Source organism: Muntiacus reevesi, chromosome 5, assembly GCF_963930625.1.
Source record: "Muntiacus reevesi chromosome 5, mMunRee1.1, whole genome shotgun sequence".
Taxonomy (NCBI): domain Eukaryota; kingdom Metazoa; phylum Chordata; class Mammalia; order Artiodactyla; family Cervidae; genus Muntiacus; species Muntiacus reevesi.
The window spans coordinates 117,406,951-117,424,437 of record NC_089253.1 but is presented as its reverse complement, the minus strand read 5'-3'; the positions used below and the strand labels follow the sequence as shown (position 1 = coordinate 117,424,437).

Sequence of the window (17,487 nt, the reverse complement as noted above, 5' to 3'; positions counted from 1 at the left end):
AAGTGGGGCGGGGAGGGGGTGCTTGTTAACAATACAGATGCCAAGGCTCCACCCTGGAGCTGCAGAATCAGAACCTGCAGGGAGGGCCCGGGGATCTGCATTATGATCAAGCTTTCCAACTGAGACGTCCGCTCACTAAAGCAGAGAACCACTGCCCCACACGGGATGTCTTCTCTGTCTACTCACACTGGTCCCTGAATATCCCACAGGGTTCCTACCTCTAATGACCCTAGAGACTCTTGAGGATCCTTCTAAGCCCAGGTCAGTTTCTATCTCTTCCACAAACATTTGCCTGTTCACACGAGGAAGTCTAGAGAAAGAAGTACTGTGTCACTAATCATGCGTTTTTCTTCCCAAAGGGGATAGAACATTCATCCACGATAAGGACTTTTCTCTACACCCCCCGACCCATCCCAAAGAGACGAACACCAAGTTAGGCCGTGATAGCTGCTAAATAAATACATGTTACACTAATGTCCATCCAGGTTAACGGACCCAAAGAAACTAACCCTCTAAGCAAAGATGAAAATACTTTCCAAATTGGGAACTGTGAGAAGGGAGTATTTTATTAAGAAAAAGAAAAAAGAAAAAGATTTCACCTGTGAACAAGCAATTACAATTTTATGCATACATTTAAGGAGAATGTCCATGTCAGTCCTAGTTCAATAATGACAGAACTGCAAGGAGAAGGTTTACCCAGAGTACTTGTGCCAGGGCCCGCCCGTCAGCCTCCCCCTGGCTGCTCCCTTCCTGAGGCAGACTCTGGCCCATCCAAAGTCAGAAATGCCTGCTCTAGTTGAGAGCCACATCTAGATCCATTCCAAAAAGACACTGGACGCGACAGAATGAGCGCCTCATCTTTCCTCCCTCGCCCCCTCTGACTCTACTGCTTGTCCAGTTGCTGCTGGAAACTGTTCTCTCTCCTCACCTCCCACCTCCTAGAGGTCCCCCCCGTCCTGTTTTTTCTGGCACTTCTTCCTCATCTCCTTTCCATCACCTTACTCAGGTCCTCGTGATTTCTCACCTGAGCCTCCTGACTGGCCTCCATGTCTCTGTACTTGTGGAAACCAAATCTTCACACCTCTCCCATGTTTAAAACGCTCCATGGGCCCCTTATCACTCCAAGATGAAGTCCAGATCCTTATTCTGAACCACAGGGCCCTTCATAGTCCTGCCTGTCAATTCAGTTCAGTTCAGCAAACAGCCCCCAGTGCCTTCCACGTGCCGGGCCATGCCAGACATCTAAAACCAAAGGACTCAGCTCACAGGTGATAGAGGGGTAAACACGCAGCTGATGCAGTGATGGACTCAGCAGACCACAGGAGGCCTGGAGACTCAGCCAGTTGGTGGCAGCTCCTGCAGGGAGTGAGTGAAGGACCAGGGCTACAGGTAAATCTCCAGGTCCACGTCCAGGGCTCTTTCCACTACTCAGTGTAGCCTCGCAACCAGATGTGTGTCTTGCCCAATACGAGGAACCAAAACGCAGCGAAAAGGGAAGACATGAGATGATCCCATGACTAAAATATAAATTAAGTACTAAAATGCAAACCCCATAAAAGTTACTACAGAGATGCTAAATCCCAGTGAAACAGAAACATTTAAATATTTCACATATAAGATGGAAACAGAGATGGATCACACTCAAGCTTAGCCCTGATGAAAGCACATCACTCACTTATGCTGGTCAAGTAACACAGAACTGAGATGGCAACTTACTTGCAGATGCTAAGAGTGCCACTTGGGCAGGAATGACATGAGTACTTTTTACTCTGGTATCTAAGAAAAACTTAAAAGAAGATTACTTTAAAAATCTAATGAATAAAACACACAGGCTAAAGACTTGAATTTATTTCAAAGAGCCAAGAAACTAAATTGGAGAAGCCATGAAGTGATTTCTAAGAGAATTCCAAAAGGAGAACACAAGAGATCATCTAGTATATTCTCCGTCTTTGGGGAACAGCATGGTTTTCAATCTGAGAGAGATGCGGTCTATGCCCGTAGGACCGTGTTTTTAAACTGCAGGCTGAAAGCAGGTCAAGACAGCAATTGAGTGGGTCATGACCATCAATTTCTTCCTAAAAGAAAGAGAATAGAATCTAGTAGAAAATACCAGGTTGCATTTCACATAGCAGGATTAAGTCCTGGGTTTATGTGTAATTGTATATGTGCACATGGGTATATCAGTTCACAATACAATATACATTGAGTTGCAATCAAGAAAGCTTGAAAAACACTCTTCTAGAAAACTTCTGTTAGAGAGGATTTTATTTTTAACACACACTAAACACATTCAGTTGAATCCTGACCCTTTTCCTTGTTCTTGGAGTCTGTGCTAAAATTAAACAGAGAATGGGGGTGGAATATCAGAACTGGAAGGAGGAAGCAAATTAGCAGAGTGTAAATGAAAGAACTGATAACAAGAGGCCAGAGACCAAAGGAATGAGATGGATGAGTTCTGGGTTTTTTCTGAAAGCCTACTGCTTTATGATAACTAAGGATTCCTTGGCTACTTTCATTGGCACACTGGTTACACAGTACTTTCTCAATAGTTACATGTCCCATAACCTCCAAGAAGCACCTGTATTCTCTCTATGGTAACAGTTACCAAGCAGTATGACTGGTGTCTTTTTAATAATGTCCATCTCCACCACGTGCAGGAGCTCCTTGAAGGCTGGACTCACATCTGTTCCACTGCTTCATCCCCACCTCTATGACAGCTGACTCAGTAAATTTCAGGTGGACTGAAGTGAAAGGCATCAAAGACCCATAGAGCTCTAGTTCTAATATCTACTGGATGCCAAACCCTCTTCACAAGAATAAACTGATTTCCGTCCATAGAGCTTAAGATATTCTAATTTGAGAAAAACAACAATAACAACAAAACTCTGAAGTTTGCAAGGAGAAAACCGCTTGGGTTCTCGTATCTCTCGGCCCAGAGGTTGAGTTCACGCAAAGGACTTGTGCCATCCTTTTATAGAATAAGAGCTTCTTGAAATGTCAAAGATTCTTTAGGAGGTCAAGCTAGGACCTACTCTTTGGACTCAGTCTAGCTCCTGAAGATACCTGCTTTTTCCAATCTGGATAGCCTGAGGGCAACAACCATGTTGAATCTGAAGCTGCTGAGCCATTTCAGAGGTCCTATCCACATTGCTGCTGGAGCTGGCAGGATGCCCAGGAGGGCCCAAGGCAGAGGGCTGGACTTGGAGAAGCAGTCAGTTGACCAAGGAAGTCCACAATGAACCAAGATCTGGTTGTGTGTGTATGTTCAGCTGTGTCCGACCTTTTGCAGCCTCATGGACTGTAGCCCACCAGGCTCCTCTGTCCATGGGATGCTTCAGGCAAGAATACTGGGGCGGGTTGCCATTTCCCACTCCTGGGGATCTTCCCAGCCCCGGGATTGACTCCACATCTCTTATGTCTCCTGCATTGGCAGGTAGATTCTTTACCCCTGTGCCATCTGGGAAGCCCAAGCTCTGGTTGCTTCCCCACAAGAGGCCCTGGCTGAGGGGAAATGAGATGGAGATGGGAAGCAATCATTTGCCTCCCTCACCCTTTGCAGCTCTTCCTACCTCCATGCCTAGTGGCCAAATCCAACCCCTAATAGTGCAGCGGTTTAGCCCTGGGTGCAGGTGGGGGTTGATAAGGAAGCCCTGAGTATGAGTATATAAGGGGAGTGTACTGGTCTGAGGCTACACTCCTTGGAAAGGCATATGGGAAGTTATCAGGGAGGGACATGGGTGAGAGACACCCTACACCAAATGATCAACTCAAATTCAAATTCAAGGGAGAGCCCACTAGTGACTAGTTACCCTTCTCAGTGAGGCAAACGTCCACAGAGTTATCACCGAAGGAAAGTCCTCTTTACTGGGGACACTGATTAGTATTACAGGTAGAGATAAATGTCCTCCCTGCAGCGATACTAAAGCAATGGTTTAACCCTTTGTGTGTGCTGTCCGTTATGCACAATCAAATCTGACATCTCTGTGGATGAGGAAGGTAAGGGACAGAGCAGCTCTGCGGAGTCCAGTGGGTGTTAGCAATCCAAAACTTACTTGAACGAAGTTTCAGCCTCCATCCGCTGCTGAATCTCTGTCTCAGTCTCCCTCCCACCATCTCCCAGCGTATGCTAAAGGAATACCGAGCATCTTTGGGTTACCCTGCTGCTGCTGCTGCGTCGCTTCAGTGGTGTCCGACTCTGTGCGACCCCATAGACGGCAGCCCACCAGGCTCCGCCGTCCCTGGGATTCTCCCTGAGTGGAATGTAATCAAGAGGGCAAGTTGGCTCAGAGCCAGGGGAGAAAAGAGCCTGCATATCACATACTCCCAAACCAAGCAGAAACAAAGTTCAGGCTTTAAAAAAAGTACTATGTCTGGATACTTAGTTTGAATCTCAATTCTAATTCAGTTTAATAATCTCTCCCTGTCTCAGTTTCCTAAGAAAGTACACCCAAAGATTTAAAAACAAACAAACAAAAAAAAGAAGTCCACAATGTGTAGCATTGTCTGGTAAATTGAATGAGCCAGCAAACTACATATTGTTATCATTAGGACTGCAGTATTGCTCAATGGATCGGAGCCGAGGTTCTAGAGTCTGAGGCACTCCAGGATGCTGACTCCATGGACCTCATCAACCCTGAGGCCCTAGGAAACTTCCCTAACCTCTCTGAGTTTTCACTGTCTCACCTACACAATGGTGATAATAAAATCACTTTACAGGGTTACTGTAAAGATGAACTGAGAATCTGTATGTGAGATGCCTGGTGCGGAAGAGATGACCATAAATGATGGGTATTATTATGATGGCTTGCCCCCTCGGTGAGGTAAACATGCCCCCACTAAAGAGGTGTTCTGCAGCTGCCACCGGCAACCGGATGAATCTTTCCAAGGCCATGGATGCTCAAGTACCAAATACCCACATGTTCCCCCATGTTCCTGCTCCACCCCCCACACTCCCTATCACAGTGCATGGCACACCAGCTCCCCAACAGATCCTGCAGTCCTCATTCATTGACGTCCTTCTCCCCACAGCCAATCCATCATCAGGTGCTGTTGATTCTGTGTCTTAAATATGTCAGCCCCATTTGCTCCTCTGCATCTACCCAGCCCAAGAAACAGTCCAGACCACCACCAGTTTGCCCCTAGATAACAAGTCTCCAGTCTCATCTCTCTACCCTCGCCTTCCCTCTTCAATTAACTTGGCAACTACAGTCATCTTTCTAAAGTGCAGATCTGATCATGCCTCTTCCTCGCTTGAAGTCCTTCACAGCTCCTCAATATAACATCCCAGTCCTTAATCTGGCTTCCAGAGCCTGACACAGTCTGCCTAGAGCTCAGCTCTCTTCCTGACCTCACCTCCCACCACGCCCCTCCTTGCTGTGTGTGTTCCAAGCCATCCTGAGTGCTGACAGTTGTACAGATGAATTGTGCTTGCTCTCTCTCTCTGCAGTGATTTCACACATGCCTTCCCCTCTGCTTAGAATACTCCTGTGTCCCTTCTCTTTTCTGTGCTAACTCGTGCTCAATTTTTAGGTTTCAACTTAGGTGTCATTTCTTGCAGGAAGCCACCCCCCAATACTTGAATCCTGGGCAGGTGTCCCTGCCACTATATTCAAACGTCTGCTTATTGTTCACCTCCCCCAGCAGAGCTCCTAGAGGACAAAAAAATCCATTTTTGTCACTGAAGGATCCCGAGTGCTTCAAACATCGCCTGACACAAGACAGGCACTCAGACATGTCTGTTGGATAGATGCCTGGATGCTGACCACTGGGCCAGCACCGTGAAGCCATCTCTGGTTGAAGGCGGCAGCGAAGCCAAGCCAGGCACCACCAGGAGGCCTCCACCCAGCAAAGGCGGTACCTACCTAGAATGGCCACCACCTCGTCATCCTGGATCACCTCCAGGGAGCCGGAGACCACGAAGCACAGGCTGTCGACGCTCTCCCCCGCGTGGTAGATGAGGTCCCCGGGGGCGCAGTGCACCGTCTGGAACTCCATGGCCAGCGCCCGCAGGCAGCCGTCGCTGGCCAGCCGGAAGGCCGGGTGCTCCTTGAAGACCTTGCGGTTCAGGTGCACGCAGATGTCCGCTCTCATGTCCTTGGGGCAGATCTGCAGGACCTGGGCGGGCACAGGGAGAAGAGGCGTCAGGATCCTTGCCGCGGCCGCCAGCCCGCTGCCCTCTCAGCTCCCCAGGGGCCGAAGCGACACCCACTGGACTAGACCGCACCCTTCAAGGCAGCAGTGGACAAGACAGCCACAGTCCCGGTGGGAGAGACAGGCAGGGGCCCCCAAATCTGTGCTAAATGCTCGGGTCAGGGACTCGAGAGTCAAGGGACTGGGAGTATGTGAGACCCTCTCGACAAGGAAATCCAGGCAGGCCTCCCTGAGGAGTGACAGATCCGGTGACATCTGACACCTGCATGACGTGTCAGAGGCAGCCCTGTGAAAGAAGGTTCCAGCAGTCACGAAGGCTGAGAGAGGACCTGAGCAACAGCCCGTGTGGACGAGGGGAAAGCTGGGGGTGGGAGGGGTGTTCAGGAGGATGACAAGCTTGAGAGGATGTGGAGACTCACATTTATGAAAAGACCTTGATTTTGATTCTGAGTGGGATGGGGACACATTGGGAGACTGAGCAGAGGAGGGACGGGGATCCTCTATGTTTTAAGAGGATCGTTGCAGCTCCAGGGTGGGGTTAGCGGGCCCTGACTGTCGGATGGCGGGAGAGGAGCCCAGGAGCTGGGCTAGCCCACTCCTGCAGGCCTCCGCTAGCGAGGAGGGGACTGGGACTGCGATGTTTCCAGGGCAGCCAGGGAGAAGCAATCAAATCACGAACATATTTTGAAGATACAGCTGACATGGTCTGCTGGTGGACTTAAGGTGGATTGATTTGAAGAGAGATATGAAGTGATATTTACTGAGCACTTCCTACGTGCCAGGCATTGCTAAGCACTTTGGAGTCATTCATTCATTTCATACTTGGCTACTGAATACTTTAGAGTATGCCAGGGATCATTCCAGGTTCTGAGCATGTAGGCAGAACAGAATGCCCTGCCTTTGTGTGACTTACCAGCGGGAGGGGACAAATAAAAGGCAAAATGAGTAAAATTCAGCAGTAAGTGCTGAGGAGAACGATGCAGAAGGAAAGCAGAGGGAAAGTCAGGAGAGGTGCGATTTTATGTTTTCAAGTCTTATGTGCACCAGCTAATTGAATGCTCACATAAACTCTCTGGTGTAAGGGCTATTACGGTACCGTTTTACAGATGAGGAAACCGAGGCATGGGGATGATCAATAACTCGCCCGAAGTTGCACAACCGGGAAACGGCAGAGCTGGACTCTCTGACTAGGCAGTCTCACTCCAGAGCCCAGTTTAGATACAAGGCACTTCCTATATGATACACCTGCCCAAAACAAATGGGCTTGCACTTTGGCTCTCAAGGAACTCAAGGCAAACTGGGAACTGTAAGAGGCCACGTGGGTCTCACCTCCCAAAGAAATAAAAATTTCTCAGTCTTTCCTACGGGGAGAAATATTTCTCTGGACTAAATTTTTGCAAGAAACCATTCATGGCCCCCTTACGTAGCAAGCATGAAGTAACACAAGAGGACACCTCCAAGTGGACTTTTCCAGAGAGAGCAGGAGTGTTCCTAAAATAACCCTTTCTCCCGTCCTAGCCTGTGAACAAAACTTGGGGCATAAAATCAAATGTGCTCAGTGAAGACATTTCCTGGCGGTGCTGGTTACCTCCCCACCCTTGCTTCTCCACCTCAGCACAAACCATCTGTCTGTGCTGCAGGTGCTCACCTCCATATCTGGAAGTCCCGACCCAACCTAAATCTCACCTTGTCCGGGACGGCTCTGCTGCATCCACCCGCTCTGCATGGCCCTGAGCTCTGCACTGGAAAGGGGGGTCCCACCAGGTGGAATCTCAGTTCCTTCCTCTCCAAGCACCTTCACTGCTCTATGCTTCAATTTCTTTTCATTCCTCTTTTTTATTTTTTAACTGGAGGAAAATTGCTTTACAATGTTGAGTTAGTTTCTGCTGCATGTGTGTGTGCTAAGTCCCTTCAGTCGTGTCTGACTCCTTGTGACCCCATGGACTGTAGCCTGCCAGGCTCCTCTATCCATGGGATTCTCCAGGCCAGAATACTGGAGTGGGTTGCCATACCCTCCTCCAGGGGATTTTCCCAACCCAGGGATTGAACCCATATCTCTTATGTCTCCAGCATTGACAGGCCCGTTCTTTACCACCAGCGCCCCCTGGGAAGCCAGTTTCTGCTGTACAACAATGCAAATCAGCCGGATTGCGTGGACATTCCCCTCGCTACTGAGCCTCCCTCCCCCCTCCTTCCCCTCCCCCGATCCCACACCTCTAGATCATCACAAGAGAGCTCGGCTGGGCTCCCTGTGTTGTTTCTGCTGTTAAAAAACAAGAAAAAAAAACAAAAACAACCACACACACACAGCTAACATTGGGCTTCCCTGGTGGCTCAGTTGGTAAAGAATCTGTCTGCAATGCAGGAGACCTGGGTTTGATCCCTGGGTCAGGAGGATCCCCTGGAAAACAGAATGGCAACCCATTCCAGTATCTTACCTGGAGAATTCCATGGACAGAGGAGCCTGGTGGGCTATAGTCCACGGGGTCTCAAAGAGTCGGATACGACTGAATGACTAACACTTTCACTTTCAACATTGCCTTGTGAGGATTAAGGGCTTCCTTCATAGCTCAGTTGGTAAAGAATCCAACTGCAATGTGGTAGACCTGGGTTCGATCCCTGGGTTGGGAAGACTCCCTGAAGAAAGGAAAGACTACCCACTCCAGTATGCTGGGCTGGAGAATTCCATGGACTGTATAATCCACGGGGTTGCAAAGAATCGGACATGACTGAGCAACTTTCACTTTCACTATGAGGATTAAATGAACTTGTATTTACCAGTGCATCTGATGTCCACACCTTGCAACACCTCGTGGGCCCAGCAGGCCACTCAATAAACGCAGGTCCCCTCCGTGCTGCTCTGCGGCGGCAGGATGCCAAGGAAGTGAGCATGCTCTCTGGGAGCGGGGCTGGAGGACTGACCCAGGCAGGGGAAAATCAGATGGCCAGTGCTTAGGCAGAGTGCTCGCTCAGTAATTCCCCTCCTTCAGACTCATTAAAGCAAGACTCCTGGGAAAACACAGACTTAATTTGGATCCTCTCTCTCCAAGCAGAACACCAGGGAGTGGGAACACTTGCTTGTCATGTCGAAGCTGCGTCCAGAGGTCTGAAACTAAGATCTGATCTCCAGGTGAGTTCACCTTGAAACACTTCCCTTCCCTCAGGCTGAGCTTTGCCGGCAGAGGCATGGAGACTGTTTTATTTGTGGGCGCTGTCCCCAGAGCCACGGGAAAGCACGTGTGAGGAGGAGAGGGGACTGGAGCAGAGAAACGACGGACCCTCGCAGCCACCAGCACCCCTATCGTCCTTGCGCTGGGTCTACACCGGCCCGGGCTCCTGAACGCCTCTCTGAGGGAGGGTATCAGCTTGAGACCCTGCCGTCTTCCTGGGTTACCTGCCCTTCTGCTTGGTTTGAGCAGCGAAAATTCTTGCTGGTCTATGAGGCCTCAGAAGCCCCGAGGTGATGCCATCATGGAGGTTCATGGAGCCTCCTCCCTGGGGAAAAAGGGGTGGTGGGGGCAGGATGGATAAAGCACGAATGCGGGAACAGGCTTTAGGATGAAGCAGATCTGGACTCCTGGCTTCCACTTGTTTGAGTCATGTGAAGCTAAAGCTCTACTTTCCCCAGTCTTCTTGTTCTAACTTGTGTCTAGAATTCTTTGGAAGATTCCACGCGCTGCTGTGTCAAAGACTTGGTTTGATGCCCGCCTGTGACTGGGCTCAATGCACAAGGGCTCTCATTTCTGATGGCACCATCACAGCAGAGCAGCAGGTCAGCCTGAGGGAGGCTTTTGAAGTTCTGGACGTCAGAGTCCAAAGGGTCTTAAAGTTGGCCTTAGCCTTAAAAGTCATCTAGTTTCCATGTGTCACAGACAAGGAAACTGAAACTCAGAGGGACCCACGATGGTCTAAGATTCAAGGTCGTCAGCTGATTACTGTTAACATCAGACTTGCCCAGCGTTCCCACCTGTCCACTGCACACACTTCCCCTAGACGCCCCGGTCATCACTGACCATCCCAGTCTGGAATGGGGGCGTCAGTGGGGAGACAGGGCCTTGGGACTGGCTCTCTCCCCAGCAGTTGCCTGCCAAGGAAGAGCAGCCACCCCAGGCGGGGCTGGGCTCTGCCCTAGATGCCACAATACTTCCTCTTCCATTTGGATCAGGGCCTAGGGAAAATCCCAGAGCCCTCCAGGGAGACAGCAGGCAGGGGAAGGGAGGAGCAGAGCTGATGAGTGCTGTCTCCCAGGGGCAGCAGCCCAGCCCAGCCTTGCAGTGAGGGCAGGAGAGGGCTTCTTTCCAGACAACCAGATTTACAAAGGCATCCTGGCCCCTGGGAAAAGGAGGTCCAGGGGTGAGCGATCCAAGTTCCTTTCTGCTCCATCAGCTGCCAGGCACCCACAGAACCTCCAGGGGCCAGGTTGAGACAGCAGAATAGAAAAACAGGAGCAGTGGGACCAGTGGTGAGCAAAGCCAGAGATGAAGTCCCTCCCAACCAATGCCTGCCCATGTGAGAGAGGAGGGCACCTCCATCTGGACTCATCCTTCCCTCCAGTCTGTTCTACAGTTGTTATTTTTTGAAAAGCAGTAGCAGGAAAAAGCACAAGCTTTGAAGTCAGACAAAACTGGGTTCAAATCCAGATTTTGCCATTCTCAACTCCGTGACCGGGGGCAATTAACAAAGTTAACTGGGCTGCTGGGTCCTAATACCTAAGAACAGTTCCCTCTCCAGGGTAGTCGTGAAGCAGGAATGCAGGACCAGAAGTGCAGTTAAGCACCTGCTCTTAATACAACTTTAAGATGTGGTAGCTGGTATATGGTATGGTTATTACTATTATTACAGCTGATATTCAACAAAATCCTCTCTTTGAGGTTGAGATCAGTTAAATTTAGTTAAATTTTTCCATTTAAACTCTCTTCCATTTAAACTCAACTCTCAAGGGACCCTTCTAATGGAGAAAGACCAGGAGTGTGAACAGCAGACTCCCAAGACACTGAATTTGGCTTTGAAGGTGTCATAAGGTATTTTTCAACAATAATATCATTCTGTTTGCCTCACTCTAACAAAGGAAGGAATCAGAATTCCCTGAGTACTTAGGAAATGGTGATTAAAGAGCAAAAAGCCATTCCAAAGACTTAAGAAAGCAGAGAAAAACTAACCTAGGATTACAGCTTTGCTCAAAGAAAATATTACAAAGGAGATCATTCACAAATGATCATTCTCAAATATCTTTGTTCTTTCCAGTACCATCAAATTTTCTTCAGTTTATTGGAATGCATCTAGAATAATGCAACTTTTGCAGAATGGTAGGGATCTATTGCCATTTCCATTTCACAGGAACATCAGAAAAGAGCCTAAGGGATGCTCTGGTCAAATCAACTGCTTATTAAGTAAAAGCCCTTGGTCGATATCTCCCAGACTTGTCTAATGAACAGGACCCTTGTTCAAAATGCAGGTTTTCAGTCTCCATCCCACCTCATTCCTCCTCACAAAATTCTGATTCCAAAGGTCTGGATGATGACTGGAAACCTGTTTTTAATGGCCACATCCTGGGAGTCCCATCAGGGCCAAGACGAGAGTAAAGCAATAGCCTTGGACACAAAATTTAATGAGAAGTTAAACACTCAGTCATCACGACAAATCATGGGTAAGTGTCTCAGTCATGTCCAGCTCTGCCACCCCACGGACTGTAGTCCGCCAGGCGCCTCTGTCCGTGGGATTTCTGAGAAAAGAATACTGGAGTGGGTTTCCGTGCACTTCTCTAGGGAATCTTCCTGACCCAGGGATCAAACCTGGGTCACCTCCATTACAGGCAGATTCTTAACCATCTGAGCCACGAGGGAAGCCCCAAAACAAACCATAGTGTAGTGCAATAGTCTGAAAATCAAAATTCACGCAATGAACAATGTACCAAAAATCTGAATCGGAAACTTTGAATAGACAGTGGACTAGCAGCAGAGATATGTCATCCTGGGGCCTGAGGTGAAAGGAGAATCAATAATACTGGTCATCTCATCCTGGGGGGCCCCGATTCCTACCAACATTATCAGCTGATAAAGGAAGTCCTGCCCTAGACAGACTGCTAGTCCATTTCCTCTTCAGGAGATACTGATACAATCTGCCTCACCAGTTTGTAAAATAATCTCTCTTAATTGCTGGTCCTTCAGAAAGGTTGATGGGCAAGTAATCAAAGTTTCTGGAGGTGGGACCTGGGATTCTGAAACTACACTCAGGTGAGTTCAGATGCACAGCCAGCTATGAGAAGCATCTGTCAGAGGTGAGGCTCAGGTATCCCTGGGAAAGCTGAGGGATGAGTGGTTTACCTAAGCCCATCGCCTCCTTACCTTCTCCGTGTCGATGCCTCTGGACATGGACCAGGTGGACACGATGTAATCCATGACCCGCTCACTCAGCCCCTTGGGGACCTGGTAGAGCTTCAGGAAGTCCCGGACACTGTTGAGCATCTCATGGTACCTGTTGGTGTTGGCGTACATCTGTTGGAAAATGGTCGTCACGTTCCCAAAGATGGTGGCATAGAGGAGGGCTAGCGGCAAGAGGAAGAGAGAAAAACACACATGAGTGGTCCCTGAATAGGACCCAAGAAAGCCAAACTTGCCCAAAGCGGGCCAGTGGCCAGAGCGGCCTGCTCCAGAGCAGACGGTCTTGACCGTCTCAGGAGAAGCTCAGCCCAGGAGACTCTGGGTTTGGACCCAGAGAAAGCGTCTCCAAATATCAGGCCACTAGGAGAGGCCTGTGGGAGGCAGAGAGAGGGTGAAGGGAGCTGGCATGGCTGGGGCCAGAACCGGGATACAGAGGGCAGTGTGGGCTGCGGACAGGACAGGTGAACTGCTTCACATAGGCTTCTTGTCACAACAAGTTTGAGCCATGCCTGAAGCCACCAGTTGAATGTGTTCTTATATGCTCTGTATCTGCCCAAATCCAAGGACTGAAGTTGCTCAGTAGTGTCTGACTCTTTGTGACTCCATGGACTATAGCCCACCAGACTCCTCCATCCATGGGATTTTCCAGGCAAGAATACTGGAGTGGGTTGCCATTTCCTTCCCCAGGGTAACCCAAATCCAAACCTATCAGTAAATCATCTTTTTAAAAACTGTGCTGTCTGTCAACTACACTACCTGCCGGAGACAAGATGGGGGAATGCGTCACTCAGTCCTGGCTCTCACACAGCAAACAACACAGCAAAAAGACAGACTTTAAAAATGTAATCACAAACAATTAGATAATAGGAAGCCTGCTGAGAGCACTGAAGGATGTTAGATCTTTGTTTTATTGTTGAGGTGCGTGTTAACCCAATACTCCACTGCACTGTGATGGGGCTCCTGGGGGAGAAGCATGGCTTTGATATGAACAGAATAAAGTCAGGTCCCCTCTGAGATGTAACAAGTACATACTATGCGCTACTGCTGCTCCCCCTACCTAAGTGTCACGGAGGAGGACCATTATGTCATCAGAAAACCCCACATTCTACGTGTAACCTGTATCTGCCTCTGGATGCTGAGCTGAAGTGCTACCTCTTCCAGGAAGCCTCCCCAACACTCCTTCCCTCCGTCTATCCCCATGAGGGTGACTATGAACTCCCCAAGCATACAAATCAAACTCAACTTATCATACAATTACATCCAGATAAACCCATCATAAGTTGGAAATATCTTAAGTTAAAAATGCACTTATACATGTAACCTACCAACCATCATAGCTCAGCCTAATTACCTTAGACATGCTCAGAACACACACATTAGCTTACAGTTGGGCAATGTAACACAAAGTCTATTTTATAATAAAGTGTGAAATATCCTATGTAGTTTATTAAATATTGTAATGAAAGTGAAAAACAAGACGGTTGTTTCCCTTTATAATCGCATGGCCGACTAGGAGCTGCAGCTCCCTGCCACTTGCCTAGCATCACGAGAGAATCACTCTGTACATCACTAGCCCACGAAAAGATCAAAATTCAAAGCTGGAAGTACAGTTTCTGAAGGCATATTGATTTTGCACCATTGTAAAGCCGAAAAATCCCAAGTCAGAGATTCTGTATTTCTGGAGAGCTCGTGTTGTACATGCCATTTTGCAATCGTATTCTTGCTTGCCTGTTTCTTTATAGGGTAGTCCTGCAGGCTGGACTCAGCTTTTCCTTGCCATTAAACCCTGGGCGCTAGTGCTACACCAGTGCCAACAAATGTGTTTGCCACATTAGTGAATTACATGTTTTTGCTATGGCTTATTTAAAAAAAGGAGTGACTGAAATACAATAAACTGTACATGTGGAAGTATGCAACTTGGTGAGTTCTGACACATATACACCCATGAAACAATTAGCACAATCAAGACAGTGACATATCCATCACCCCTAAAAATTTGGTCATGTCCACTTATAATCCCCCGATCCTTCTATCCCCAAGAAACTGCTGACGCTTTCTGTAGACTAGCTTGCATTTTCAAATACTTTATATAAATGGAATCGTATTGTATACACTCTCTTTAAACACCACACAATACCTCCATTTAAAGTGTGCAGTTCAATGGCTTTTAGTACATTGCTAGAGCTGTGCAATCATTACCACCATCTAAGTTTAGTTTAGAATATTTTCATGCTTCGCCAAAGGAAAAACTGTTCCCATTACTAGTCATTCCTCATTTCCTCCCTAATCCCTTAGCCCTAGGCAACTGAAAATCTACTTTCTGTCCCTACAGATTTGCCTATTCCGGACATCTCATACAAATTAAATAATATATGTGGCCTCCTGTAACTATCTTCTTTTAGAAAAAATGTCTTCAAGGTTCATCTATGTTGTAGCATGTATCAGTACTTCATTCCTTTTTATTGTTGACTAATGTTCTATGGGGTGGATATTCCATATTTCATTTATCCATTCATCAGTTCATAGGCATTGGGGCCTTTCTACTGATAAATAATGCTGCTATGAACACTTGTGTGCAAGCTTTTGTATAAACATGTTCTCAATTATTTTGGAGTAAAATTACTGTCTCAGATGGTGATTACGTTTAACAGTTTGAACCACTGCCAAACTATTTTCCAAAGTAGCTGCACCATTTTACATTTCCACTAGTGGTGACTGTGGGTTCCACACATCTCCATACCCTTATCAACACTTGTTATCACCTGTCTTTTTGATTATTGCCATCCTAGTGAGCCTAAACTGCTCTCTCTCTGAAGCTCTGGTTTGCATTTCTCACATGACTGGTGATGTTAAATGTCTTTTCATGTGCTTAATGACCACTGGCGTGTCTTCTTCAGAGAATGTCCACTCAAATCCTGTGCCCATTTTTCAACTGGACTTGTCTCATTATTACTGAGTTATAAGTCATTAATCTATTCTAGACATAGATCCTTTATCAGATATGATTTGCAAACACTTTCTTATATCACGTGGGTTGTCTTTTCACTTTCTTGATGGTATGGTTCGCAGCATTAAAGGTTTTAGTTTTGATGTCGTCTAATTTTTAATTTAGTTTTGATGTCTGTATTTTCTTCTGTCTCCTTTTTTGCCTGGCTTATTTCATTCAGCATAATTAGTCTGAGATTGATCCATGTTGTTGCATGTACCAATAATTTGTTTTATTAAGAAAAGAAGTGTTACCTTAAAAATAAATACAAATTCACAGAAAGCTGTAAAGACAGCATAGAGAGATCTGTGTGTGTACCCTTCACCTAATTTCCCCTCTGGTTACAGCTTATACAACTGGAGGGTAATAGAAAAACTGAATGATTTACATTGTTATAAAGTATAGCTATAGTTCTGTATCATTTTATCATACGTGTACATTCCTGTGTACTGAGTTCCACTTTCAAAATACAGAACTCTTCCATCACCACAGCCATCTCCCTTTTGCTACCCCTTTATACTCACTCCCCCAGCAACCACTAATCTCTTCTCCCTTTTGATAATTACATCAAGAACATCATAGAAACAGGATCAGACAGTATGTGAGCTTTTGAGACTGGCTTTTTTCACTGAGTAAAATGCCCCTCAGGTCCATCCACACTGTTGCGTGTATCAACAGTTCATTCCTCTCTGCTGATGAATATAACACATTGTACAGACACACCCCAATTGTTTCTTTTGAATAATCTTACTCAAGGTTGACAGACTAAGGGAGGGAAAATAAAAGAAAGGCAGAGATGTAGAGGGAAGGGAAGGAAATCTTCAGTTAAATCTGTCTGGCAGCATTGGACACGGCTGCCTGGAAAACTGAAGACACAAATCTATCCAACAAGAATTGTAAATGAGGATGGGAAAGCATGCTGTCAGCTCTGGACAGGTGCCAGGAATGATGCCCATCTGAACAGAAGGAGCCAGATGAAAAGCAGAAGTCGTCCAACCTGAAGAATGTAGACGCCAGCTCTTCTAAGCTCATGAATAACCTCAAACACAAGAGGGGTCACAGCTCTTCCTATCCAGTAATGCCACCGGGTGTGATCAAGGACAGTCTTGTTCCCAGGGAGTCTGACTCTCACTCAACGAGCCTGCAGGGCAGTCCTGCCTCAGCTCGGTTCATGGTCCACCGTGAACCAGAGGTCATCCATGCCGAGTACCGGTGCCTTTCTCAGAAGGGCTGCCAAAAGTCAATTGAATCTTGGAGCTTAAAAACAGAGTTACAACAAATTAATACAATCAGAATAGCTCTCTTGTCCATGATCTGAGTACCGGGTGCAGGTCTGAGAAACTGATGTGCTGGTCAGTTAAGGCAGTGATGCCCACTACCTGCTTCTGAGGCATTACGGAAGGTTAAGGCTCCGCAGGAGGACCTTATTCAATTATTACTACTATTATGAAATATCATTATTATTCAAAATGGGTACTTCTCTCAATGTCCCATCTCTAATTTTATGTGAAGTGGGTTAGTCAGTTGTGTCTGACTCTTTACAACCCCATGGACTGAAGCATGCCAGGCTTCCTTGTCCTTCACTGTCTCCTGAGTTTGCACAAACTCATATCCATTAAGTCGATGCCAACCAACTATCTCACCCTCTGTCGCCCCTGTTTCCTCTTGCCCTCAATCTTTCCCAGTATCAGGGTCTTTTCCAATGAGTTGGCTCTTCACATCAGGAGTGGCCAAAGTATTAGAGCTTCAGCATCAATCCTTCCAATGTATAAGGACTGATTTCCTTTAGAACTGACTGGTTTGATCTCCTTGCAGTCCAAGGGACTCTCAAGAGTCTTCTCCAGCACCACAATTCAAAAGCATCAATTCTTCGGTGCTCAGCCTTCTTTATGGTTCAACAGCTATACGGTTTGAACATGTGCATTTTATTTACTGATGTCTATATATGAGGCATTATGCCCTTGAATACTC

The 17,487-nt window shown here is 47.2% G+C and overlaps 1 protein-coding gene across 2 annotated transcripts in view; it reads right to left on the bottom strand.

Moving 5' to 3' along the window:
* KCNH1 (potassium voltage-gated channel subfamily H member 1) overlaps positions 1–17,487 on the bottom strand; it is a 407,890-nt gene that overhangs the window by 113,472 nt on the left and 276,931 nt on the right. For both annotated transcript variants that reach the window (XM_065936267.1, XM_065936268.1), the window contains exons 8-9: positions 12,495–12,694; positions 5,862–6,114 (exon numbers count right to left, since the gene is read on the bottom strand). In XM_065936267.1, the coding sequence (XP_065792339.1) occupies positions 5,862–6,114; positions 12,495–12,694 (453 nt within the window). The remainder of the gene's footprint in view (positions 1–5,861; positions 6,115–12,494; positions 12,695–17,487) is intronic.